Source organism: Drosophila mauritiana, chromosome 3R (assembly GCF_004382145.1).
Source record: "Drosophila mauritiana strain mau12 chromosome 3R, ASM438214v1, whole genome shotgun sequence".
Lineage (NCBI taxonomy): Eukaryota > Metazoa > Arthropoda > Insecta > Diptera > Drosophilidae > Drosophila > Drosophila mauritiana.
Window position 1 is genome coordinate 26,999,254 of NC_046670.1, and position 25,845 is coordinate 27,025,098.

Sequence of the window (25,845 nt, forward strand, 5' to 3'; positions counted from 1 at the left end):
ATAAATATTCGCCAATTACCATATTTTACCTCTGTAAGCATACAAGTCATAAAAACAAAGTGGCGCTGGAGTAATGAAGTTTCCTGCCGATCGGGAACTCCCCGATGCACTTGAGACTCGTGATGAAAAAGGGCGATGCTCCAGGAATTCCCTTGAATGTCTGATGGCTTGAACCTTTTCAAGGTTCTCGTTCTGGAGATTGAGTTTAAGATCGGCGTACGTGCCGAGTGCACGTAGGCCATGCCAAGTGGAGGGAGTGAAGGGGCAGGTGGGGAAGTTAGTTAATTGATTAGGGAACTATGACTAGCGTCTAGGCGCGCTTCCTTGCGTCAATTCTTGCGATCTAGGGCGATCTCCAGGTGAGATGCCGATTTCGTCACGTAGTCCAAAGTCATTGAAACCAGTTGGCGCGCCTAAACACAGTGCCTAACTCCGAGCGAATCCCAGATACTCCGCCGCTCCCGAACGACATAAATGTGTAAGGGGGCTTTGGATGACGGCGATGGTGGTCACAACAATGGCAAACGGCGTCTCCATTTCCCATTTCAATTTCCATTTGCATTTTAATTTCGTCACAGCTTTAAATTGCCATTAAGTGTGACCGGCAGATAGTTTCGTTTCAGTGGGTGGGTGAGTGGAAGTCCCACCGTGGGTTTGCCACCTTAATTTCTTAATTTGCATCCAGACTGAATAACTCGAAAATGAAACTATCAAAGTGGGCGATATTTTCACATCCAACAAAGATCGCTCAGTAATTGTTAAGATAAATTTGAAGTGGCGACTTTGCTGCACTGGTTAACACCGTTTACTGAACTTTAAGTATGTGCACATATTTATTTTAGCACATCCATCTTTTATGAGCTCGAGATACTATTGTGCTCTATTGTCACTTTTCTATTAAGGCAATTGTACTTCCAGGGCAACAGAAAAGCAAACACTAGAAAACACTCTATATTTCGCAAGTACTAGTATCTGAAAGGTCAAACTAAATCAGCTTACAAAAATTAGAGCGCCCTTTGGGAAATTCTTTAGTTACACTAACTTTTTATCATAAAATACTATCAATACTAGTACAGAAACTTAATCTGACTGAAATATTACCCATTTTTTTGGGATAACGTGTCATGGCTCTGTACATTTTTGTGACTCACTGCCAGATTCACATTTCGCAACTAACTCTAGCATTGACGTCAATTGTTCATATAGACTAGGTTATGGTAATCCTAGGAATATATATTCAAAATCAGTTTTCGCACTTCTTGTTTACCATACTAAATATTCGCTCAGAACGAATCATCCAAAATTTAATGGAAGATTTACCTCATGGTCATGGTAAATTAATTCTAGAACAGTTTTCGCACTTCGAGCTCATTTGCATAAGGAGGTTTTTTCAGACATTCACGAGGTTTCCAAGCTCGCATCTTTAGGATCGTTCGCCACAGTGAATAAAAGATATACCTGTATCTGAGAGTCCCCTGATTATTGACCAATTGAAATGCGGTTTACTTTGGATTTTCGAATTGTTTTTATTTGTAAATATTTATTTTCTTTTTATTTGCCTCGGACGGAGAGCATATTTTGTTGTTGTCGTCTATACGTAAATTTGTGTGTGACTTATAACTTATGTCGTACCGTGCTAAATACCTAAACCTACACAAATGAAGATACGAAAATGAGGGGATGTGGGTGTTAGGTGTTGGGTGGTTGTGTGAGTGTTAACCATTGCGGTGCAGGTGTGTTGGTCTGGTGTGAAGATATAGATAATGATAGAATAGAATAGGGTTTAATTTAAAAAACGATTATCGACTATGTCCCGCCCTCGCATAGACAGACGCAAGATTAAGTGACGATCCTTCCCATCGGTGATCCGCGAGCCCATCTCGATCTCGACCTGGATGCCTGGACGCCAGTATCCCGATCCTCGAGCTCCCTAGTTGGCCGCCTTCTTGGACTTCTTCATCCGCTCGCCCTCGTTCTCGTTCTCATCTAATTTGGCGCTCTCCGTGCTGCTGGACTCGGCATCGTACTCCAGCTCGGGATCCGGTACTTCGGCGTAGTGCACGTGACCCACCATGGTGGCTCCGGCTACCACTCCGTCCTTGAACTCCTCGGGACCGCCCAGCTGGGAGGCGTGGGTGCCATCGCCGTACTTCTCGAGGGTGCGACGCACCAGCTCCTTGGAGGGCTGCTTCATGTTCCAGGCCCATCCCAGCTTGTGGAACGCATCCAGCACCATGGTGGTGAAGTTCACGGTGTAGTTGCCCAGCTCAGCTGCTTTGTAGTCCCAGGGGAACACGTGGTGGTAGTTGTGCCATCCCTCGCCCATGGCCAGCAGGGACACATAGATGTTCTCGCTGGGCATGATTCGCCTGGAGAAGAAGATAAAACCATATCAGTTAGATATGTCTGTTGAGGTGGGCTACTCTTATAAATAAACTCAAAGATATTTGGCATGCACCCATTCCCCAAATTAAATATGATAGTTTCAGTACTAAGTTGACATAATAATGAACTATAAGTTAATCACACTTACTTATCGTATGGGCGGGATCCCCACAGATGGGCGGCACTGTTCACAGACCAGGTGAAGTTCAGGCTGCTCACGTAGCGGAAGAGGCACTGCTGGATGAAGGCCAGGGTCCAGGACTCGCCCCAGCAGTAGACTGGGATCACGGTGGGCAAGATGAAGCAGAAGAAGGTCTTCAGGGGGATGAAGTACTTCTGGTGGAAGCGCACCACGGGATCAGCCAGAATGTCGCTCATGTCGATCTGGCGACCACGACGAAGTACCTCCGGATGCTTCAGCATCATCAGCCAGCCCACGTGGGAGAAGAAGAATCCCCTGTTGGCGTTGTGGGGATCCGCATCCGTCTCCGAGTATTTGTGATGGACTCGATGGTCGCGAACCCAGTCGTACAGGGTGTTCTGAAAGGCGTTATTTGATATTACACAAAAAAGTAATATGTTTATAAAGAAGTTTAACTCTAACATCATGATTAACATCACGTGTAAAAGATATATCTTTTGAAGTATCTGTATCTAAATGCTGAAATCTCTGCTAGGTCAGGGGTTCACTTAACACGCCGTCGGATTTGATTGCTTCTCTTAATATCCAAGTCGCTCAGCATATATATGTAGTTATTATACAATGTATATATCTTTTCGCGCTCCGCATCTAAGCTTCTGCGGCTGCGCTTAATCGCTGCAGTCATTAAATAAGACAAATGTATCTGCGAGATACACAAAGCACTTTTGCGAGTAGTTGGAATTGTCAATTTTACAGTTTGTCAGCCGCGACAGGCATTAAGTTGTTATACTTAATGATGCAATTAATGTTAATTGCATTACAGCCCCGAAAAACGCAAAAACGAAGGTGGCGCGTCAAATGAATTGGCAAATTGCGGACAAGTCTTCAGGTGGCATTACGTGGGCCAAAGGTCGGGCATCCGAGCCTGCATCCTGCCCAAAAACAAAAAAACTCACCTGTCCAGCCACGCAGTAGCAGACCATCAGGATGGATCGCAGCACGGTGTTGGCCTTATAGCTCTTGTGGGTCCAGAACCTGTGGGCTCCGGCCGTAACTCCGAATCCGGCCACGCCGCCAACGAAGAAGGCTAAAGTGTATTAAAAAAAGATAGATAGATGTAAGTGTCGGCTATAAAGATTTCGGACAAAAGCAGTGCTAATTGGGTGCCAATAGGAAAACCCGAAATTACATTTCCGCAAATTGAGCTATTTGAGGCTGGGCGCTAATTCCGCGGACAAACAAATGGAGTATAAAAGAGAACCAAGACCGCACAAGGTTGTCGATAGGGGAACTTTATAATAGTCCGGTGAATGACTGATCACGATTCCGACAGTCATCAGAAATATCAGGTGCAAGCCCTTCCAGCCGATCTCTTCCATTAGTTCCTCAATTAGAATATGCAAAATGCCATTGTCACCATCCCATTGAATTCGATAATTGCTATGGGCACAATTAGAAGTAATGACTATTTGATAGCAAGAGGGTTTTCCGCTTTAACTAACGATCGGTGATAGGAGGGGATCTTTGGAAATATGCTCACACCTCGCATAGTTCGGCAACCAACTAATGAACCATTAACGATTTCTCTGAATGGATCGTCCAATTCAATCGAGGAAAGATTAGCCTTCAAAATGTTGCGACAAAACCAGTTCCGTCCCACCGAAAAATAAAGTGAACAATTAAAGGCCGCTCCGAGTGCGGAAATGATCAAATTCAACATTGGTGTGCCCACAAATGGTTTACTTATGAGAAACTAATAACTTTAGGTACATTAAATCTCCGCGCGTATGTATCTATGTATCTTGCGGTCCTACTTGCTCTTGAGATACTCCTATTTCTTGCTATGCTTGTTTGTTGCGGTAATGCAAATGGGAGTGCACATTTATTTTTTGGGCTGCCATTTGAATGACTATATAACGATATCTAATTTGGATATTTGCATTTCAAATGCAGTGCATCTTGGGGCACCGCAGATACAGGTCAAGTTCAGACTGTTTCGAAATTAGATTGTTGACTACGGAATCACTATATGGCACTATCCGTTTCGCCGTTCATCTTTCTTGATTCCAAGTCCGAAAACATCTGTGTCCCTGAGTCTCGAGGAAGGTGCGTTGACTCGCTGCCACTTAATACAAATGTTAGTTTTTGGCCAGTTTCATTAACGCCCAATGTTAATGCGCTTATGTAAGTCCCCTCGGCGGCTTTTGGTCCCTTGTTTTTCAGGCCCGTCGAATTTAATCAATATCTCTGGCCGAGCACGACAATTTTCGCCATCTACGAAAAACCGGCAAAAGATGATAATTCCCAGCATGCCAGCCAGCGAGCATCTTTAAGCGCTGCACGTTCGTCCGGCAATTTGCCAAAATATTTACGAGCTCGACGCCCCAAAAAGGGATACGCTTGGTGCAAGGATACTCCTTGTACCCAGTTTTTCAGATCTTTTTGTACCTGTCATACCACACAATGTGCAATAAATATTGAAAATTACCAGGTATTAAGGCATTTTTCGATGTACTGCCATTAAGGGGGAAGTGCCCAAGTAGCCAAGTACCGAGTACCTCAGCTTCAGATGACCTGGTAATTCCAATGAAAACGAAATCGCAGCTGGAGGATCCCCCCTCCAACTGATTTGTGTCTCAATGTCAACTGATTTTTTGCCCCACTCGCATGTGTAGTGCTCATAAATTGAGTCAGTGCTCACCGCACAGATAAATCATCTTTTGTCTGGCTTTGGGTCTTGTGAGTTGAGATCTAAAATGGTTACACCTTGGTAACTTTGAAGATCTGCAGTTAAAAGCCAGATAAATCTTCTTACAGTACCTCGAAGCATTCCAGTTAAGATCAGATTATTGTAGAATTATCTAGAGCGACCTTTGGAACCCCGAACTATTTACAACATGAATAAATCATGATTCACCAAAAGCGCTGAAGTAATGGCTAACAGACCCAGATATTTCTAGTTCAGCCTTGTTTACCCGACTTCGAGGTTCGACGACAATGGGGTAGATCTTCCAAAGACCCAATTAAATTTGTGTCAAGCGATTCTTGTTTCTCGTTCCCCCGACAAGCGCTCTTTTGGCCGCATATCTATACCAGGGCAGCACGTTTTGGTTTTGTTTTCTGCAATCCACCTGTGTCAGTCAATTTTTATGCTGAGACTGAAATTGCATACCAGCCGAAAGCCGAAAGCTGAAAGCTGAAAACCGAAAACCCAACCCCAAAGTAAGGCGAATGAAAGAGATTTCAACACACACCTCGTATAACAAAAGGCAGAAGCTGAAGGGCAATATAAATAGTGGGTCTTTGGGGAAAGGGCGGCGAAGTGTTAAGCGGCAATCAATTAAAGGCAATAACAAGGGGACGCATTTTGTAATGGCCCAGAGAGTGAAAAAGCCAACGGGCTTAAGGCGCTGGGCGCGCTAAATTGCAAATAATTGGTGGGGCAGCGGATTTTTGGGGGAGTGGAGGCCGCAAAGACAACATCATCGGCGACAGCAGCAACACATTTACACTGCGAGAAATATGTGGCCCTACTTTAGCCGATAAGCCGAAAATTCGCCCATGCCATGTAACTAAAAAAAAAGCCAAAGTGCAAAAATATATATTAAATTTCATATCCAGTTGAAATTGGTTAAAATATATTTCTGACATATCCGAACAATCCCTACACCTATATGAGTATGATTTTCTCTCTGTGCATCATTTTTCCCTTTCAGCATCGATCAGAGATGACTCTTTGTTTCCACACCTATCCCCGTCCACCATTTCCAAATTCGAGGCGATAGAAAGAGAGAGTGGGCATTACGCAATGCCGGATGGGATGGAGATGGAATGGTATGGATATGGATACGGATACGGATGGGTTAGATGATGCGAAAAAGCATAGCAATACTTACACCAGATGGTGGTGTACGGATTGAGCTCCCGCAGCGGATACGTCAGCAGGCAGATTCCGGCCACGATGTGCAGGAGCGAGATCTGGATGACTTTGTCCCACTTGAGCGGAGCCTGAAACTGCCAACCCAGCACGCGATCTCCGACGAAGGTGCGTGTGTACTCCTCGAGGTCAATTGCATCCTTGGGCACGTGATTGGCGATCTCCTTGGGCACCACTGACCTGGGCAGCTCCTCCCGCTTGGGGGTCAGCTGGAGCTTGCCACGGGGCGGCAGTTCGGGCGAGGAGTCCTCTCCCCTGCGCACCTGCTGCTGGGCATCTCCATTGGGGAACTTCGACCTCCTGGCCACAAGCGGAGGACTGGAGTCCGCCGCGATGGCCGGCGTCTTGCTGCACACTCGCTCCGAGGTGGACAGGTGACCCATTTTTGCCCTCACAGATCTATTTGTGTATGTAATTCTCTAGGTATATGGCTGGAACCCGGGTTTCTTTTTGGGTTCGCCGGCGGAAACCGCGTTTCGTAACTGCCGCGCGCACACTCGCCGAACTTTCTTCACAGCTTAACACTCAAACACTCGGGGCCCAATTGCCGCAGTACTTGGCCCAAAAGTACGAGCAGGAGGTGGAGTTGGCTTTCGTCCAAAGACACACAGTCACTTCTGCGAACGCGGTTCGCTTAGGGTTTTCGTCGGCGTCTCAAGACTTCCTTTCCTTTTCGCGTCTAACGAACTTAACGCGGCGCCGTTCCGTAGACAAATGATCGTAGCCAAATGTGTAAGTTCCTACCTATGCCGCTGCTGGAGCTGCTCACCTGGGCAGAGCTGCTCACCCGGGCAGCGACGCGACTGAGCCAAAGTTGACTGATTGACCGACTGACTGACGGAGTGGAGTTTCCGATCCGACGCACAAAGGTAACCAAACGAAAAGAAATGGAGAGACGAAATGGCCAAGAAGGCCAAGATTATGCCACCACCTCACCTCACACACACGCTCGAGCACCTGTAGCAGTTGGGTTCGGCTTTGGCTTCGGCTACAGCTTCGTGTTTCGCTTCGGATCGGAGCGAAGCTTCGGCGCAGAATCAGCAGCGCAGTCAGCAGCTCCGAATCCGAATTCACGCTACCTCGAAATTACGCCAAATGTGTGGGTCTTTGGGTGTCATGCATCAGTAGGTCAAACTGTGTCTCCGCTGGAAATCCAAGACTCCGAAGAAAGGTTTCCAAATATTGGGCAAGCTCCACGTTCACTTGTGAGCTGGCACCGAAATATCAATAGTTGTTTGGAGCAGATGCCCTAGCTATATGATATCACTTAAACAAAGGCTTTCATTCTAGATATATATCCCTTCTTTATTAGCCCTAACTACTTTCAGTCAGTCACTAGATCTCGAAATCGCTCGATGAGCATTATGGTTCTACTCCCAGCAATTTCAGAAGTTCTTTCGTACCTAACCCATTACACAGTACCACGCGGTCTGCCCCAATATGTGGATTCTATTTGACCGACCAGACTTGTCTCTCTCTCTCGGCCGACTTTTGCCCCTCTGGCTTCCACGACCATTCAAAAACCGACAAGAAGTCTGCCGGCACTTTTCACGATTACTCACGAATGCTTCAATTTTACTGGCGATCTGCAAGTCGCACAGACGATTCTAATTGCAGTCGCTAATTGAAATCGAATTCGAAATGTGGACAATGGGATCTTGCACGCTAATTGAAAGAGTTTACTTCCTCCATGACGAAATCGCACACTTGATCTCTTGTTGCCAACGGCACAAAACTCATCACAGCCCGTTAGATTCTACATTCATGGGGGATATTCAAAGAAGACCTTTCATTCCCAGAGATTTCTATTTCAAAAGCAGTTGCCGGATTCTGCGATTCTGCTGCTGCGCATTTGCATATGGACAATCTCTCCTTTTGCAAGCCCAAGATACACAGATATATTTATAGATATCGATTCGAGTCGTCATCTTTTAGCTGGGCTACATGGGCTCAGCCATGTGTGCGTGTGGTGCGGTGTTGACCAAAGTCAAAAGCCGTTCGATGATCATGAAGTTCAGCTCCCGAAGTCCGAAGACGAGAGTTGCTTTCTCTTTACGTAACCGCGGCGACAGAAACAGAAACCGAACTTAATTAAAACCCAAAAGCAAAAGCAAAAGCTGCGAACCCGCGGCGAAATAAAACCCCCGAGCCAAGGAAGCCCTCTGCCCTGTCCCACCATTAAACTGGGTTTACGACTTCTCTCCAAAAATCCGAGCCCGAACCCGATTCCGAATCCGAATCCGAGTCCGAGTCTGCATCTGAATCTGCGGACGGTCGTTCACGGTGTCACGCGACCGAACCCTTTGATCTCTCGGTCTCGACCCACTGTGGATAGGATGGCGTATCTGCAAGATGCTGCTGATGAGGTGCTGATGTTGTAAGGCCCCGGCTATTAGCCAATTATGCAAAGCCGCAGAGGGACAGAAAAACGCTTGGAAATCGTTCGCGGATGGTGGCGAATGGTGATGCCTTTGCGTTTGCCTTTGCTTTGTTTATAAACAAACAGAAATTATTGGAAACCACTTTGATATATTGCGCAGCTTCTCTTTTCGCACTGTCAGCGCTTTATATGAGGGTTCTGGCCAAAAAGTGAATAAAGTTCCCCTTCAACAGAGCCAGCTCACTATTGTTCGGCTACCCGGCCATAAATATCAGGTACATACATGTGTACATAAGTATATGCTTTTCGCCTAATCGCTTCCCGTTCCACTGTTCTTGGCTCAAAAGACAGCCATTCATGCGCGAGATATTTCAATTTGCCAGCGATTAGGCCGTGAATGGTGAGGGTTTCTCGTGCCGGCAGGGCTGAGCCCCCAGCATCCAAACACCTGCCCAAATCGACACTAGTAGATAGGTTTTTTAGATTTTGGGGCCTATGGTAGCCCCAAATGGCGTTGCATAAGCCACCAGTCAACAGCGATTTTGCGTACTCCACGTATTTGTGCAACCTTCAACTGTCGCTCAGTCAGTTGGCTTATGGAAAACAAATTAACACTAAACAAAGCGCAGAACGCGACGCGACTGCAATTTGCCACAGAGCGGAGCGGATCTCAGATCTCAGATCTGCCACAGCGCAAACAGCTAAAAGTGAATAGGGTTACACCGAGAAAGATCTTACAGATACTTTGAGTTTAGTGGGAAAAACGGTTAAGTTCTAAGTACTGCATCGCTCATTTCAGCTCTTTTGTAAAATGTTTTCGTTACAGTTTCCAATCGGTTAACTAATGATTAAATTAATTTGTATTTCTATGTAAATCGAAATCTTGCGAATACGCACCTTATTAATTTTCGTTTTATATTTACCTAGTAATTTTCCTAACCGTCACGTGTGCTTGTAATTTCAAGCACTTGTTGGTCATAAAATGTTTTGAGTGTGCCAGCTTTTAGCAGTCAAATTCATTAGTAATCACTTCAGAGCAGAGTCATTAGGAATTGGTACAAGTGGCCTGGCCGACTGAAATGTGAGTCAGTGGAGTTGCGTTGAGTGTGGAATGCTCACACCCCGCCGGATTATGGATTATAGGCATTAGAATGTGGACATTAGAATGGCATCGATCGATGTGATCCAAGTCAGGCGCACAGTTTGCTTAAACCAAGTTTGATGAGCAAACATCGGAGCAGAATGAGGATGGGTTGGGAAAAGGCTTCTGGGCAGACACTGAGTGCGGAGTCAATATTGACGAATCAATCAGCGACACAGCCACTGAACACACATTGCGTATGGCTAATAAAATCATTAAGCACAACCCATAAACCCGGCTCAAAAGCACCTGATGCCGAAAATAACATACGCACATATGTGTATCTATGTATATGTAAATTTATCCCGATACCCAACCGATTCGATCATGGGAAAGCAAACGAACCCATTGCCAAATGATTCGGCATCTGCAATAAACGAAAGTAAAATAGGACGGGTTGAAATGTAAATACACACAAAAAAATACAGAAAATACTCCTGATATAAGAAATACATTATAGCATATAAAAATAAAGCTACAACCCTCATCCTAATAAGAGCATTATCGATATCCACAGATGCTTTTTCATATGAGAATTTTAGTTATTTTCCTCCCATTACCTGTATGCATCTAATGTACCATTCATTACCATGAATCAAATATAGTTAGCCCCCACATAACCCACTTTTAAGTTATCTGAAGTATGATTTTAACGCCTACACAACCTAAATTCGTATTAAGAAATAACCGATATTATTTTCTGTTTGTTGTGAGTGGGAATGCATAATTAGGGCGACCTGTGATTTGTAAGCTAGATTGTTTACTCTCGGCCATGCCCACTGGTTGGGCTTCCATCCCACCTCCATCTTCAGTTCCCTCGACATTTCCAGTTCCATTCAAGCCCACGAAAATGCCACGGAGTTCGAACTGCACCTCTGTTTACTATGTTTTTATGCTGACCAATAATTAGGCTCACAGTTTACTCTACCCGCCCTTTCCGAGGCGGCTAATTTATTTTTACGACTGCCGCGTCCATTGTCGCATCGTTTTAGTGGGCCGATGATGCAATATGCTCACATAAACTTCTCCCGGTTGAGGAAATGGTTGGCGGGCAGGGCGTTTTCCTCCAACTCCACCTGTTCCTCGATGCACTCGACGATCGGACGACCCGTCTCCACCGCCTTGGTCAGTCCCTGGCGCACGGCCACCGAACCAATGGTCTTCAGATCCTTGGCCCAGTCGAGGGCGGCGAACACCCGGATCATGGATGACCCAATGCCCGAGGCGTAGTTGCCGTACTCCCCACTCTGGTAATCCCTGGGCAGCAGATAGTGGTACTGCGGCCAGTAACTCTTCGTGATCAGGAATATACTGTTGGAATCGGTGGGCTTAAAGCCCTTGTGGATGCTCCAAATAAAGTGGGATGAGTGCACCAGGTTTCCTAGGTTGATAACGATCAGACTGCGCAGCCAGAAACCCACGAACATGGAGGTGGCTAGGGAGTCCCCAAAGTACTGGAACGGAGTGTTCACCGAGAGCAGTACGTTTAGGAAGATGTACAGCAGAACATAGAATCTGGAAAATATATATCCAGTTACATAGATTAATAGATCAGACTTCATAAAATCCCACCTCTTCTGAAACATGACCACAGGATCGCTTTCCAGGTCCGACATATCCACATCCTTGAGCAGTTCCTCCTGCTGTGGCGAGTACTTCAGCAAACCGCCGCGCACCTGGGCGTACATGAAGCTGTGTTTACTGTAGTAGGGATCCTCGTCCTGCTGGAACTTGGCATGATGGAGACGATGGGCCTGAACCACACTGTAGATGGAGCCCTGAACCGGAAAAAACCCACATAAGCTATGAACTCAGCCAACCAGGTTCGTGTCTCAGGTGAAACCAACAGAGCAAGAGCTTTCACCAGAGGCGTAGTGCGTAAAAGCTCTAGGGGGTTTGCTCACCTGACCGGCGGTCGTCTGGCAGAACATGAGGAAAACCTTCAGGGGCTTGGAGGCGGTGAAGGTCCTGTGCGCCCAAAGACGATGAACGCCCACTGTCACGCCCAAAGTGCCAAGGAGGGTGAGCAGGGCGGCTGAGTTGGAGATATTGAGACAGATATATGGGGTTAAGAAGCCAACCACTTGTCATGCGGCACGTGGAGCTGATTAGCCTCCTCGAACTCACTGAATAAAATCGTGGCCCACGAAGCACTAGTGAGCAGAACGTAAATCCCATAGACACCGAGGATATTTAAGTGGATATAGAAGAGAACCAGTGGCCAGATAGCATCGCGTTTCTTGTGGATGGAGTCCCCACTCCGTTCCGGCTCCTTCACTTTAGTTGTCTCCATAGTCCTACTCCAAGTACTATTTCCTTTCCTGTATCCCAATTCGTTCCGCCTTTCGTGGCTGCCCTGACTATACTGAAAGCCCGCCATAATTACAAAATCCAATGGAGCGAGTATTCTGGATTATTCATAGACCCATTGCCTATGCATTAGCCTCAGGTATTGCAAGGGTGTTCAGAGTCGAGTGGTGTTATAATACAAAACATAGTTTATTGACCCGCAGGTAAGTAACGAAAGCAACGATGGGAGATTAGCTTGCCTAAACGGCGATCCCAGAGATCCTGGTGGTCCGGGATGGCATGGGATGGTGGATGGGTGATGGGTGATGGGTCATAGCCTAGTTTAGAGGATCTGAGTCACATATGAAGACTCAGTTCGCGATAAAAAACAGAGCATAAGGCATGGCTTGGTGCTACAACTTAATACTAGGAAAACCACAGGCTGAAAACATAATACATGGCCTAGCTTAGTTCTGCATCTTGGCCAGCTCCACTATATCCTCTCGGGGAATGTCCTTGTCCCCAAAGCCCCAGACTGGATCCTCGTGGGCATGGTCGTCGTCCAGGAAGCGAGTTCCATCGCCGCATTTCTTGGCTCTCCTCAAGACCATGTCAGGGGATACCGATTTACCTGTAAGGCAAGGTAAATTAGTATAGACTCATTAGATTGTATGTAGATTAAACTCACGTCCTGTGGCCAGGCCCAGCCAGGCGCAAAAGTCGATGAAGCCGGTGGTGATGTTGAGGCTGTAGTTGCCAAACTCGCCCGTCTTGTAGTCCCAGGGGAAGACGTGGTGGTAGTTGTGCCATCCCTCTCCCATGGCCAGCAGGGAGACGATGGGAGCCTCAGTGGACATAAGGTTCCTAGATAAGGATTAGGATTTAGTTTTGCTGACTCAAGGTACAGTGATCACTCTTACTTGTCGTACGGCTTGTTGCCGTACATGTGCGCCACGCTGTTCACGAAGAAGGCCACGTTGAGGGTCCAGGTGAAGCGCATGTTGAAGTTGATCCAGAAGGACATCCAGAGGTCCTCGTTCCAGAAGTACCAGGGCACGGCCACCGGCAGGATGATGGAGCAGAGCGCGAAGAGCGGTATGTAGTACTTCCGCTGGAACATGCAGACGGCATCCGCCTCCAGGTCGGACATGTCAATGACCTTCCTCTTAGCCACCACCTTGGGATGGGGCGTGAGGAACAGCCAGCCCACGTGGGCGAAGAAGAAACCACGCTTCGCATTGTGCGGATCGGCGTCTGTCTCGGAGAACTTGTGATGTATCCTGTGGTCAAGGGCCCACGTGTAGGCATCTCTCTGCGAGTCAAGGGATCAGTAAGATTCTACTTAGACTGATGAATGATGTAACACCCACCTGTCCGGCGATCGAAAAGGCAAAGGCCAGCAGAATCCTCAGGGGCAGCGAGGCAGTGTAGGACTTGTGGGACCAGAGGCGATGGGCTCCCGCCGTGATGCCGATGCCGGAGACCCAAACGGTGACCACCACTGAAAGGGAGCGAACAGTCGGATGTCATTGTCTAAACAAACAAATAAAACACACACATGTGCCATATACATATGTACCATATATGTATATTCCCGCCGTCGGAACTGTTTGGGGTGCTGGTGACGCTTCTCGCTTGATTCGCTCGACGGATGACACAACGCCCGGCTCTAAATATATCTACGAATTCGGGGTGGCCTATTTTGTCGTTGCTCGGAAATCTTGCCCGCTCTTCCTATCGTTCGATCACCAGCCGAATATCGGGCAATTGAAGCGTTCGTTAACTTTAATTGCCAGCGGTCAAAGTTCACGGGGCAGCATTGCACACAGATACAACCTGATGGTTGTTTACCTCTTGCATAACATTAACGTATTCAAATTCGCCTGCCATGCGTCATTTTAGACAAAAACATTGAGAAGCAACATTGTTATGGATAGCGTACTTTGATCTTTACTCATATATTTCAGATCTAGTGACATTCTATTTAAGTTGAACTATTTATTTCGTATTATTACCTTTCTCATAAATTGAAGCTATTATGATGTCGTTTTCCTAATCACCATGTATCTGCATTAGAACTTAATGAACACCTCTGCCCAGGGGATTTGTAATACAGACAGTCAATTTAAACTGGCCCAGTTAACAGATACTGGCGTTTGGTTACAAAATACCTAATAGCCGACCATCGGAACGCTGTTTGCATGTTGGCAGATGCAATTACGCAGATTGGCGACCAGGTCGCAGGGGCTTTAGCTTATTAGCTGCCCAGATGTTAATTACACGGGGACACCACAGTGGACACTCACCCCAGAGGAATGTGTAGAAGTTCGCGTAGAAGAGCTGGTACAGTCCGTAGAGGGCACCGATGTGCAGGAAGGCCTGTGCCCCCAGATCGGGCCATCTGATCTGCGGGTGGTACTCCTCCTCCTCCTCCACCTGCTCCGCCTCCTTCAGCTTCTGGTCCTGTTGCTGCAGCAGCTGCTGCTCCTTGTAGACCGCGTTCTCCTCCTTGTAGCCCAGATTTTCCTCATCTTTGACCAGGGTGTGTGATGTAGCGTCTGTGGCATGGCCTCTGTGCTTCAGCTCTCCTCCATTCGGGACACTGGGTTCGCTGCGGTTGCCATTCCTATCCAGGCTACACGATCCGTTGCAGTGGCCAACAGACGGCGTCTGTTTCTGGCCGGGAATCGGGGATGAAAGGCACATGCTGCAATATAAGACGGCATAGTGCGTTTTAGCATAATTTGATGGCTTTTACGTAAACTGAGACCTGTCATGAGTAATGCCAAAGCAAACAACCATAGGCTAATAAACCTTTCGTACTGTAAACATCTTCTGTTGACTGCTAAACTAGTTGTGGCCCACAACAGTGCTCATCATCCACAATAGAATTTTTTCGCTGAGCTATCAAAGCAAACGTACAGAGACTTGCTAATTGAAGTTTAGGATGGCTATAAGCACGCACTATTAGCAGGCCATTCTGAGAGTTTCGACTGTAATTGGTGTGAAATCTGTTGCCAGCCTCACGTGCCACGCCCCAGCCGGCCAATCCGCCCCCTTGGAGTCGAAGGGTTTGCTCTGGATATTAACAGAATTCCGTTTATTTGTGGAATAAACGCCGGCACTCAGGGTCAGCGTTATCGCAGCTTATCGCCAGCCAAGTACCATATTGCAATCACCGATCTGCAAGTGGCCACTATCAGGTCGAAAGCAAGCGGAGCTACACTACATCATTATGGCCATGTAGTCACAACAAGAGTGAGTCACACGCAGGTGGCTAACAGGTGGATCTTCGCCCACGCAGGTGGGCCTGAATTCGAACTAATTTCATAGCATAGTGTGACACCGTCTGCAATCAGTGGATGATGATTCCGCCTCGTCATTGAACTCCCGGAATGGCGGGGATTTCGGCGTTTCCTAATCTCATGAGCCCAATTGCTTCACAGTTTCCTTATCTTGCCAACCCATTCTCTTCCTACCAATAAAAATATGAACTGGGTCTATAGTGATACTTTCAAGAATGTTATTATAAGCCCATAATAAGCTTCGTACTCACATTTAGGCAATCACAAACATAAAATGGCTGTAATTTATAACATTTACACTTCGCTATTTTATGTTTGCAGCTATCACATGTATATTTTCAAAACCAATAAACAGACTTAGTGAACTTTGATTTGCTTTTTATTGTTATATGGAACAGTAAAATCAAATCACTAATGTACCAAAGCTAAATAAATATCTGTGGGAAGTGGGAAAATCGTGAATAGATTTTTAAACACATCTAAATAGCTGGCCAGCTGAGAAAACAAACATAGCACAACTTATGATTTTCTAGGAGCGAAAAACGAATGTAATATACCTCTGAAATCTTCAATGTCCAGCTAATATTACTTTGGTTTTTAAAAGAATAAACATTTATAAGACATTTATGTTCCTTCTTTCTTTCCGTCTATTTGATCTAATGTTGTGCCAATTGGCTACCTGTCTTCGAAATATTCCATTCTTCGTTATATAATAAATGTGAAATGGTTGACACCTGCAAAACAACTCAGAATTGCAATCATAAATTGCCGATAGTTGATTTCACCGTGTCGTACTCCCACCCAAAGCCATATACCTTTGGACCCTGCGAATACTGGGTATAGTCGAATAGCCGACGCCCCCGCAGAACATTTCCTATGGTCTTGGCCCGAAAGGGGGAATGGTCGATCCGTTTCTCGTGCGTGCGATGGCTTATTGCCTTGCCGATAAGCATTGCACACCGGGCACACCTGGCCCATATTTTCCCCGATGGACTACCCTCTAGACCCTCTCTTCCTAACTGGCTCGATTCATTCAAAATTTTCGGGTTAAGAGCGCTGATAAGAGCCTATCGACCATTGCAAATACTCCCATGCGATTGCCGGCGGCGTGATTCATCCTCTGTCTGACCCCTCCAGGTGTTCCGGGTGGCATGAGTAATGGGGGTGCCGAGGAATCGCTCCCCTTACGCAAGTCTTGGGGCGATAAGATTGGGGGAGTCTGATCAATTTACATATTGATAATAACCCCGTCGGGCTCGGCACGGTGGGGCTGCCAAACACGCCCCATCTTTTAATTAGAAAATGTAGCCACGAACGCTAATTTCAAGGGGGAAGACGGTGGGGAATGGGGAATGGAGAATGTGAGCAGAGCCTTTTGACGAAGGCTGTCACAAGAATTGATCAACATTTTCATTGGCCACGAGCACGCGACTTTCGCATGAATAAATTAGGCACCGAATACGAGAAGAGCCACTTCGCTCTCGTTTGTTTAATTTCCAACCCGTCGCAACTTGGCAACGCACTGCAGTCGGGCATGAAAAACAATCTATTTCGCCCAATAATAAATAATAATAAACATAGTACCCCTACTAGCCCAGCCCGCCCCGCCCCGCCATAATGCCACTATTTTATTGGCATTCGACGCGTTTGCTCTGGAGTGTTTTCATTTCGCTGCCCGCGATAAAGCTGACCGCCCCATCGAGAGGTTCTACGGGCCCGGTTCGCGGTATCCGATACCGTACTCCTCTCCGATTTCTAGAGTCCCCCAGACATGGCTAATTGCCTGATGGCTCGCACGTCGTCGTATCACCAACTATTTTCCCATACCGCCACTCAGCGAGCGATTTTAATGCCGGAATGCCGAATTTTATTGGAAATTTTCCATGCCCCCAAAGAACAGCAGCAGGGAGCTTTTTCCGTACGTTTCGCATACGAAGAGAAAAGCCAACCCCACAGATTTCCCAGCACTACGGTTTAATGGAGCAGCGGCTAGAGATCAAGTATCGTATCGTATCGCCACTTGTTGCCTGGCTGGCACCTTTAATTGGAGCTTTTAATGGTCGCGGGGCAATTGAGGCACTCGCTATCTAAAGATAATTCAGACCAGATCGCTGGCAAACTATGGTTACACTGGGGAAAGAACCCTGGCTAATTAAAGGCGGAATTCTTCATAAATATGTACGAGTATAGCCACAAAATGCTACATATTCATGGTCATTCCATCAAATCCCACAAAGGGAATGTTAAATTTAACAAAATAAAATATGTGCAAAAAAATCGACCATCAAGTGAGCGCATAGATTAAGAATTTAACTTTTTCAAGACTTTAGTTTGGTACTTGTAAAGTCTTTCTAGTGCTGGAAATGTTTGTTCCTGGTAAAGGTGGTCGATAAGGGTTTCCAAGGAATTAACGAGTGGAGTGTGGCTCATGGTAACCACATTTTGTGAGTTTATTGATATAGGGATAATATACCAATGATTGTGGGCCACATAAGTGACACAATGGATATTATTTGATTTGGTTTGAAACAGGGATTATCACATTATCTGCGACTTTCAACAGTTTATACTTAACAATAAACATATTTTTCGAAATGGAAGTACAATTAGTCACCAAGAAAGTAGTTTATATGCTCTATAAGTTTACCACAACATTAGGACTATACATTTCGTTAACTGGAAACTCCCTAATTGGTAGGTGCTTAATTAAATCGTTCAATGAAATTAAGTGCAGTTCACGGGCGATTTCTTTCTTCAACTTCATGGGTAGTTTCCAGACCCTTTTCCAGGGACCGCTAACCCAAGTTAGTCAGTCCGGCTGGTCGGTTTATTGATGTGGGTCAACGCGTGTCGCGGCAATCAAATCGTGAGGGATAATAATGTGTATACAGTCTAGGGCCAACACCTGGGGGAGGTTCTTTTGGAGGTTTTTTTCCGGCGGTGGGGTGTGCATGTTACTCGCTCTGTTGACTCCCACCCAACTCCCCGTCCACTCCCCCTAATCGACGCGGGTAATGACAGAAATGAGCAAACAATTGGGTTACAATTTGCATGTGAGCACTGTGTTTGAGGAGGGGGGCGGGAATTCGATTTCGGACTGGAATTGGGATTGGGGATACTATTCAAATATCACTCGAAGTGGGCGTGGGCCGATAAATGGACTTTCCCTGTCACAGATTATGCTCCATAATGTGAGTTTTCAAGAGCTTCAGAGGTACATAAAAAAAAACCATATAGTCGCGGGTTATACGCTTTTTGTTTGAAGAGGCTGTTTGGGAATGGATAAAACTACTCAAATAGCACTGTTATGCTATACGGTCGATCTCCCAGAGAGCTTTCAACAAATCCATATGGTGTTTCGCGGTTATTCAGTCTGTGATCACTTGTTTGGAACCTACTTTTGGTGTGGTTCGGGACTTCGGGTTACTCAGTCCGCGGCGATAACTTCGTTACTACGGATTGTGGGGATTCTCGGGATACGGATTCGCCGGGATTCGGATTCTTCGCGCTCCTCACTCTCTGCTCTACTCTTCTCGCTTCGCTTTCTCCGCTGTTGTTGACCAGGCGAACGAACTCAAGTGACTAACGACGCCCTCTGAAATCGGTCGACATTTTACATCCAGAAGAGCGGGTGCTGCCGGCGTCGACGTCGACTGCGCTGCCATAGAACTATCGGCGACAGCGACGCCGACTGCGGTAAAGACCATTCAATTTGTAGTTTATTTGTTGTCGCTTCGCTGCGTCCACAGTTATTATCTACCATTCCGCCATGCCCTGTTCGCCCCTCCCCGACCCGACCTCCTCCCCTCAGGCCATCCCCTCTGTTTGCATTCTCTGTTGTGCTCACACATTCCGTAAACATTACACAAACAACTCTCGGTTCAAAGTCAATGCTGCCGCTTCGGAACATGACCAACTTTCAGGAAAACTAAGGGTTGTAGGCGAACGAAGAATGCCCTACGTGGTCAATCCAGCAATGGTTTTGTGACCCAAAAGAGCACCTTGTGCTGATGATCACCAAATAAGTCCAAGCACTACGTCTACTTCTCATTACTCGATGAGAGCGAGGTATGGTCCAATCATTTTGTAATTGGTTTTCTCCCTTTATGAACCAATCGTAGTTGACTAATGTTTTGTAGGGTATCTCGCAGCAAGTAGGCGTCAGCGCCGACAGAGCTGTAGACGCACGCGGCAGCGCGGGCGCAGACGTCGGCAGAGCAGCAACAGTCGGGCGAGCGAAGCCGGCAACGGGTGGTATACTCAATGCGAGTGGCCAAGAGGGAACCCACAACACGTATACGAGTAGTGGGCTCCGAGTGGCGCATTTCGTCATCGCGTGAGATCCCAGAGCCGTAAATATCGGCCAAGTTCCCAGTCGCTGGTGCTTACTTTTCCTACTGGCCCACTTTCCCAGAGAGCGGGAGAGGAAAACCCATTTCTCTCAATCTGTTTGTTGCCAATGGCATCATTATCGTCGTGTCGCTTTTATCTGCTTTTCTGTTTTTAAGACTGCCTACCATATTTTCATGTTTTGCCCGGAGATAATAATATTGAAAGAGCGCGGTGGGGACTCGCTTTTTTGAGAGGTTTTTGTGCTGGTAGAAAACTTTTTTCGAAGCCGATTTTAAAACCGGAAAGCAGTATTTCGGTTATCGCAGCAGTTGAGTATTTGTGCCTTAAACGCTAGACGCTGCGATATTCATATTCAGAAAGACGTCTCACCCTGATTTCCCTCCCATGAAATTCATCACCCCTCTCCAGTAATAAAACGTATAGCTCGCTTCGGAAAACATCTTCGGTGGGTGGCATGATGTAACGCTAGATCTGGATAAATATAGAAAACTCAGCGAGGCAAGAAATTCTGGGCATACTTGTGCGATCACAAGTGAGCTGCCTCACAGGCAGCTCGACGTTGATACAGTAACTATGTAGCGCTAATGTTTATCGACGGCTTATCAGTAGACGTCTCGCCCATGGCAGTCATCGTGGAACGGCATTTTTGACCATCTGGAGAAGGGTGGTGCTGATTGCCCGGCACGACGCATAGTAGATCCCCCTCCGATTTTGCCGCTCATAAAAAAACTAACTTATAGGCGATGAACCGATAAGCTGATATATACTAGCCACCAAAGCAGCAGACTTATCTGCCGTACTGGAATTGGTTTATAAATATCACCTTACCATTCAAAAATATTTTATCAGTCCTCCAATCGTCTTGCACCAACTTTTTCGTTTCATACGGCTTCGTGGTACATTATCTCGAGTGAACTGCTTGCTCTGATACAGGAAAGTTAGTTAGTCGGAATTTAGTTAAAGCAACATTTAAGTGCATATTCATAAAAATGAATATTGCTTCCTTACCTTTAACAAAGTACTGTATGCTAACATATTATTTCAACAAACAAATGCTTAGAGGAGTAATCGCTCAATCTTTGCAAATTGTAAACCACAGTAATGGATTAATAAGCCGAAAGCCGATTGGTCACCCGCTGATTATATTGCCGCTGTATATAAAGGCCGTTCATTGCAGATTCTGATTTTCGCTTGCTTGCAGACGAAGCTCGTGAACTTGGCACTGCGACGTGACTCAGAAATCCGTCGCCATCGGCGATGGAGATGACATAATAATTTGATATAGTTTGTAGTATAGGACAGCCGCCGGGTCCTGCAGGGCTGGGAATTCCCCAATTCCGGCGACAGGATGTGGTGGGAACCGAACTGCGACTGCCAAGCACACATCACATAAAATCTACATGCAAAGTGCCCGCAGTCCATTTGCAAGTGTGTGGGCAGCGTTTTAATTAGGGCGTGGAGTGGAGTTGCCCAAGACGGAATGGCGCGTTATCGCTCCAAGGACGAGCACACCACCCATCCCATCTGAAAAACAACACCCCTAATGATAACCGTTCGTCTAGAACGGCGCACAATTAGGCACCATCAATAATAGACGACCCGGCGGGGTCATTTAGATAGAATCGCCGATAGCCGGCGAGCCACCTCTTGTCCCATCAACTTGTCATCGCACCTTCTGTCTCGCCTCCTGGTAGCACCACCACCCACCGGGAATTCCCCCCCAGACAACATCAACAAATTGTCGAAAATCGAATGTTCAACTCGAGCCCTTGTTGTGTCCAAACTAGTCTTTCTACTTCCGAACTTAAAGCCATTCGTGTTCACTTTCATGTCCATGTCCTGTGGTCCTGTCAGTCCTGTGGCTTTAACCCACTATTATACACAAGCGATTTGTGGTTCCCTTTGTTTGCCCTTAGCTCGAGTAACATTTCGGAATTGTTGAATTGCGTGATTTCGCGGTGGCTTCTAATTGAATTTCAAAACTGCAATCAATCGACTTGGACAGCTTAAACGGAGCAGGAATGCACTAATGCCCTAATGAAACCTATTGTGGTATTCTTGCAGAAGGATCGATTAATTGGCTGATAAAATCAGGGGGAAGGCAGAATGCCATAGCATTCTCATAGTAATTTAATTATTAATTGAAAATATACACTTCTCCTCACCAATCTTTAGATGATTTCATACAGCAGCCATTAGCTTTTCCAAATGAACATGCAGTAAATTCAAATATGGCGGTTCAAAAGCTTTCAATGGGGTGTTCCATGTCGAAAAGCTTTATTTTTTTCCAAAAACGAATCAGTCAAAGAAACCCACACCCTTCCATGTTGATACCACCCCCAATCACACGTGATTGTTCAAAAAGCATAATTACATGGTATGCAAATGAGAGGCGCCAAGTGGAAAATGTAGCCGCAAGATTAACCCCTTTCGCCACACGTGCGAGTCTCTCAATGAAAAGTTACCATTTGAATCTATTTAGAAGAACATACGTCAACTTTTTAATTAAGCAGTTGAGCGGGCATCAAATGAATGTCACTTTCCGCCATGTAATAACCCCTTTTATGGCTGCCCTTAATCACAACATGTGACATCGCAGCAGGATACTGCTCCTTCAAAGGATTAAAGTTCGAACACATGTAGCGACTCAGGGGAAATTGCGCTTAGCGCTGATTAATTATAGGACAACAGAGAGCGAGTTGGCTTAATTGGAAGTTTGCTTAGTTTTAGATTGTTTAATGTTTATTCACGTTCTCTAGCTCATGTAAAAAACTCATATTCCCAGATGAACCGGCGAACCAGTGATACTCTCGAACGAGAACCCGCCACTCTAGACATTCAGGTAGTTGTCGGGGAATTCGAAGGTAACATCGCGACCAGTCAGCTTCTTGTAGACCGAGGTGAAGGTGTCGACCTGGAGGGAGAAAAAGAGCACGTATTAGTGAACATGAACAGGAATTCACTTATTTATTGCAGTGTACAGCGCCGCAACCTCCGCTGCAGCAGAGAATACCGCAGCGAAGATATCGTACGGTAGGCTGGATTTATCTTCCGCTTATATAGGAAGTCCCAAGGCACCAGGAAACTAAACGGCGCTCGGGAGGCAAATAGGCGGCACTCAAAGTGCATCATGTGTGTTTTCATATTAGTAACTCTAGATGTAAGGTGCTGTTGCAATCCTTAAGTAATGATGCTGTCCTGGCAAAATAGACCCACCATTGTGGAGTGATTCGTTGCATTACTTTGCGTTCTGTTTGACGATCGCTGGACTTAAACAACGTCCAGAAAATAACACAAGAACGGTGATGGAAACCAAAGTATTCAAAGACTAAGTGTTGACATGAATGTGGCGCATATAGTAATGCAGTAGCCGTGGAGAGTCGGCTCAACATTGTGGAGTGATTAGCGGCAGTTAATCTACGTTCTGTTTGACAATCGCTGAGCTTAGGTAATCGGTTAGCGAATAACACGAGAACGGAGTTCATTATTAGCATTCTCGTGGATTTTCAACTGTGGCAATCCTTTAGTAATGATGCAGTCCTGGTAAACTAGACCCACCATTGTGGAGTGATTCGTTGCTTCAGTATGCGTTCTGTTTGACGCTCGCTAGGCCATGAAAAGGTCTAGCGAATAACACAAGAACGGTGCTAGAAACCTAGGTACTTAAAAGTTTTTAAGGAACTGTGGCGAGCCGGAAAGTAATGCAGTAGCCCTGGAAAGCCGGCTCAACATTGTGGAGTGATAAGCTGCCATTAATGTACGTTCTGTTTGACAATCACTGGCTTTGGATGTAACTTCCAGCAAATAACACAAAAACGATAGACAGATTACCATATAATCTTTCTATCCATCTGTTATACCCCTTATTTGAATTCTGATTCTGTTTAAAATGGTTCCAAGTATCGATTTGAGTGTGTAATGATGTGGCGAGCCGGAAAGTAATGCAGTAGCCGTGAAAACTCGGCTCAACATTGTGGAGTGATAAGCTGCCATTAATGTACGTTCTGTTTGACAATCACTGGCTTTGAAAGGACAGCCAGCGAAAAACACAAGAACGATGTATCAGACCAACTGTGGCCAATATTTGGAGATGCAGGACCGCAATGGCTTCTAATGCCTGCAATAACGAGTTATTGGCCCTGGCTGTTCTGCGTCCCCTGGCGAAGATTGAGCTTCATGGCAAGGAAGGCCCAAATATCGAGGGTACGCCCTGCTAACACACACGATGCACTCTTCTGTGAGGTGGAGGATTCTATGCTTACTTTGTGTTCAATGGTGGTCTGCTGGTTCTTGTCCAGGTGCACCTTGACCAGCTGGGAGCCGTCCAGCTTGACGCGGATGCGCTTGCCCACGATCTCGGCGGGGAAGACCAGATCCTCAAGGATGGCGTCGTACACAGCGGTCAGAGTCCTGGAGCGTGGACGCTTCTGCTTGAGGGGGTTGCGGGCCTTGCGCGTGGGCTTGGGCAGGATCTTGCGCTCAGCAATCACGACGACGTGCTTGCCCGAGAACTTCTTCTCCAGCTCGCGGACCAGGATGATCTGGATCTTCTGGAACACCTTCTGCTGTGGAATGGGCACGTAGATGATGACGGCCTGCGTGCAGAGAGTGGGTTACGGATTACTACTGGAGCCTCCACATGTACGCCATATACTGTTGTTTACCTTCTTGCTGCCGAACTCGATCTCGCGGGCACGGGTGATGTGCAGATCGCGCAGGTAGGGCTTCAGGTCGCTGTTGGCCTCGAGTTCCACCAACGCCTGGGCAATGGACTTCTCGAAGTCATCGGGATCCGAGCCGCCGGGCTTGATAATCTTGGAGCCGATAGCCATCTGTAATGTTCATCGCCGGTATTTTAGCTTTCGGTTCAATTACAAACACTAAATTCGCTGTGGCAGCCGCGTCCCCACAACGCAGTACAATCACAAATCGCCGGCAATCGGCGTTATTTCGCCAGCATTAATCTGTATATACGCGAAAATCATAATTTGCCATCATCTTTGCGGCCTTTTCTCTTATTATTTCGCTGCACTGCGTTGTGGCGACCGCGTATTTTGGCCATTTTCGGCGACGGAAGAAAAAAAGTACCACCTTTGTCGACTATTTTGACAGGAAAGGAAGTCGAGCCACGACGTAGAGGTGGAACACGGAGCGTGTTGTTATCGATGGGACACGCGCGAAGGTTGTTCGATACTATCGATACACTTGCAGGAACAATTATTCGTCGAAAATACAAGGTATGGCTCAATATACCATATTTATCAATTCAAAATAACATTCATTCAAGAAAATTTGATTAGTATTTCTTTGAAATGTTTAAGAAATTCAATGTGTTGCGTGTAAACATCGATAGTTCTTAGCAAAGATTGGGTAAAACGAATATATGAGTTAGCATCGATAACTTTATGTTTTATGTTATCGTTAATGTTTATCGATAACATCTATGTTTTGGCAAATTTTATTATAAAACTTTTTTTAAAAAGTTAGTTTTAAACTTTTAGCCTGTAAAAAGACTCTATACCTGTTGACAAATACCTGTTGTATGAACATTATATAGTTTCTTTAAAAATATATATCGATAGGCTCGTTTAGGCTTATCAACCGTGCTTCAGCGACGTGTGTCTCCACTTATGTTGCGATTAAAGCCCCACAGGTGGCGCGATTGTTTCCATATGTGACGATAATACAAAAATAATTACAAGTCTTTTTGTTAACTTCAATGCAGAAAACATATATATGTTTTGAATGGATGGATGGATGGATGAATGGATATAAAATAGGAATTTAATGAGATTATTAACAATATAACTTTCTTTTTATTTATGGCCTTAAATATTTGTTTAGATAATATTTACATAGACAAATTTAAGCTTTTCAAATTACGTTTTTAAATGATCTTAAAATTTTTGGCAT

At 45.9% G+C, this 25,845-nt stretch overlaps 4 protein-coding genes and 5 non-coding genes across 9 annotated transcripts; all 9 read right to left on the reverse strand.

The window, feature by feature from the left end:
* Positions 1-1,548: 1,548 nt before the first annotated feature.
* On the reverse strand, positions 1,549-7,328 carry LOC117142292 (acyl-CoA Delta(11) desaturase). Its single transcript, XM_033306178.1, has 4 exons — positions 6,424-7,328; positions 3,484-3,614; positions 2,534-2,925; positions 1,549-2,369 (listed from the first exon to the last, which is right to left on the reverse strand). The coding sequence occupies exons 1-4, from the start codon at positions 6,845-6,847 to the stop codon at positions 1,931-1,933; spliced, it is 1,386 nt and encodes a 461-aa protein (XP_033162069.1). The 5' UTR covers positions 6,848-7,328; the 3' UTR covers positions 1,549-1,930.
* A 3,518-nt stretch (positions 7,329-10,846) lies between these two features.
* Positions 10,847-12,340, reverse strand: LOC117142294 (acyl-CoA Delta(11) desaturase). Its single transcript, XM_033306180.1, has 4 exons — positions 12,113-12,340; positions 11,890-12,020; positions 11,558-11,763; positions 10,847-11,500 (listed from the first exon to the last, which is right to left on the reverse strand). The coding sequence occupies exons 1-4, from the start codon at positions 12,276-12,278 to the stop codon at positions 10,999-11,001; spliced, it is 1,005 nt and encodes a 334-aa protein (XP_033162071.1). The 5' UTR covers positions 12,279-12,340; the 3' UTR covers positions 10,847-10,998.
* Positions 12,341-12,459: 119 nt separating this feature from the next.
* On the reverse strand, positions 12,460-19,164 carry LOC117142293 (stearoyl-CoA desaturase 5). Its single transcript, XM_033306179.1, has 6 exons — positions 18,978-19,164; positions 14,581-14,981; positions 13,645-13,775; positions 13,195-13,586; positions 12,963-13,138; positions 12,460-12,905 (listed from the first exon to the last, which is right to left on the reverse strand). The coding sequence occupies exons 2-6, from the start codon at positions 14,978-14,980 to the stop codon at positions 12,742-12,744; spliced, it is 1,263 nt and encodes a 420-aa protein (XP_033162070.1). The 5' UTR covers position 14,981; positions 18,978-19,164; the 3' UTR covers positions 12,460-12,741.
* Positions 19,165-22,643: 3,479 nt separating this feature from the next.
* On the reverse strand, positions 22,644-25,125 carry LOC117142295 (40S ribosomal protein S7). The gene is made up of 4 exons (XM_033306182.1): positions 25,024-25,125; positions 24,597-24,764; positions 24,195-24,527; positions 22,644-22,846 (listed from the first exon to the last, which is right to left on the reverse strand). Exons 2-4 carry the CDS (start codon positions 24,762-24,764, stop codon positions 22,763-22,765), a joined length of 585 nt encoding a protein of 194 aa, XP_033162073.1. The 5' UTR covers positions 25,024-25,125; the 3' UTR covers positions 22,644-22,762.
* LOC117146136 lies at positions 23,099-23,235 on the reverse strand. The gene has a single exon (XR_004459754.1). It is a non-coding gene; the product is annotated as a small nucleolar RNA psi18S-1377 (small nucleolar RNA).
* Positions 23,275-23,410, reverse strand: LOC117146139. The gene has a single exon (XR_004459757.1). It is a non-coding gene; the product is annotated as a small nucleolar RNA psi18S-1377 (small nucleolar RNA).
* Positions 23,441-23,577, reverse strand: LOC117146138. Its single transcript, XR_004459756.1, has one exon. It is a non-coding gene; the product is annotated as a small nucleolar RNA psi18S-1377 (small nucleolar RNA).
* LOC117146134 lies at positions 23,612-23,751 on the reverse strand. Its single transcript, XR_004459752.1, has one exon. It is a non-coding gene; the product is annotated as a small nucleolar RNA psi18S-1377 (small nucleolar RNA).
* LOC117146135 lies at positions 23,852-23,990 on the reverse strand. Its single transcript, XR_004459753.1, has one exon. It is a non-coding gene; the product is annotated as a small nucleolar RNA psi18S-1377 (small nucleolar RNA).
* Positions 25,126-25,845: the final 720 nt, after the last annotated feature.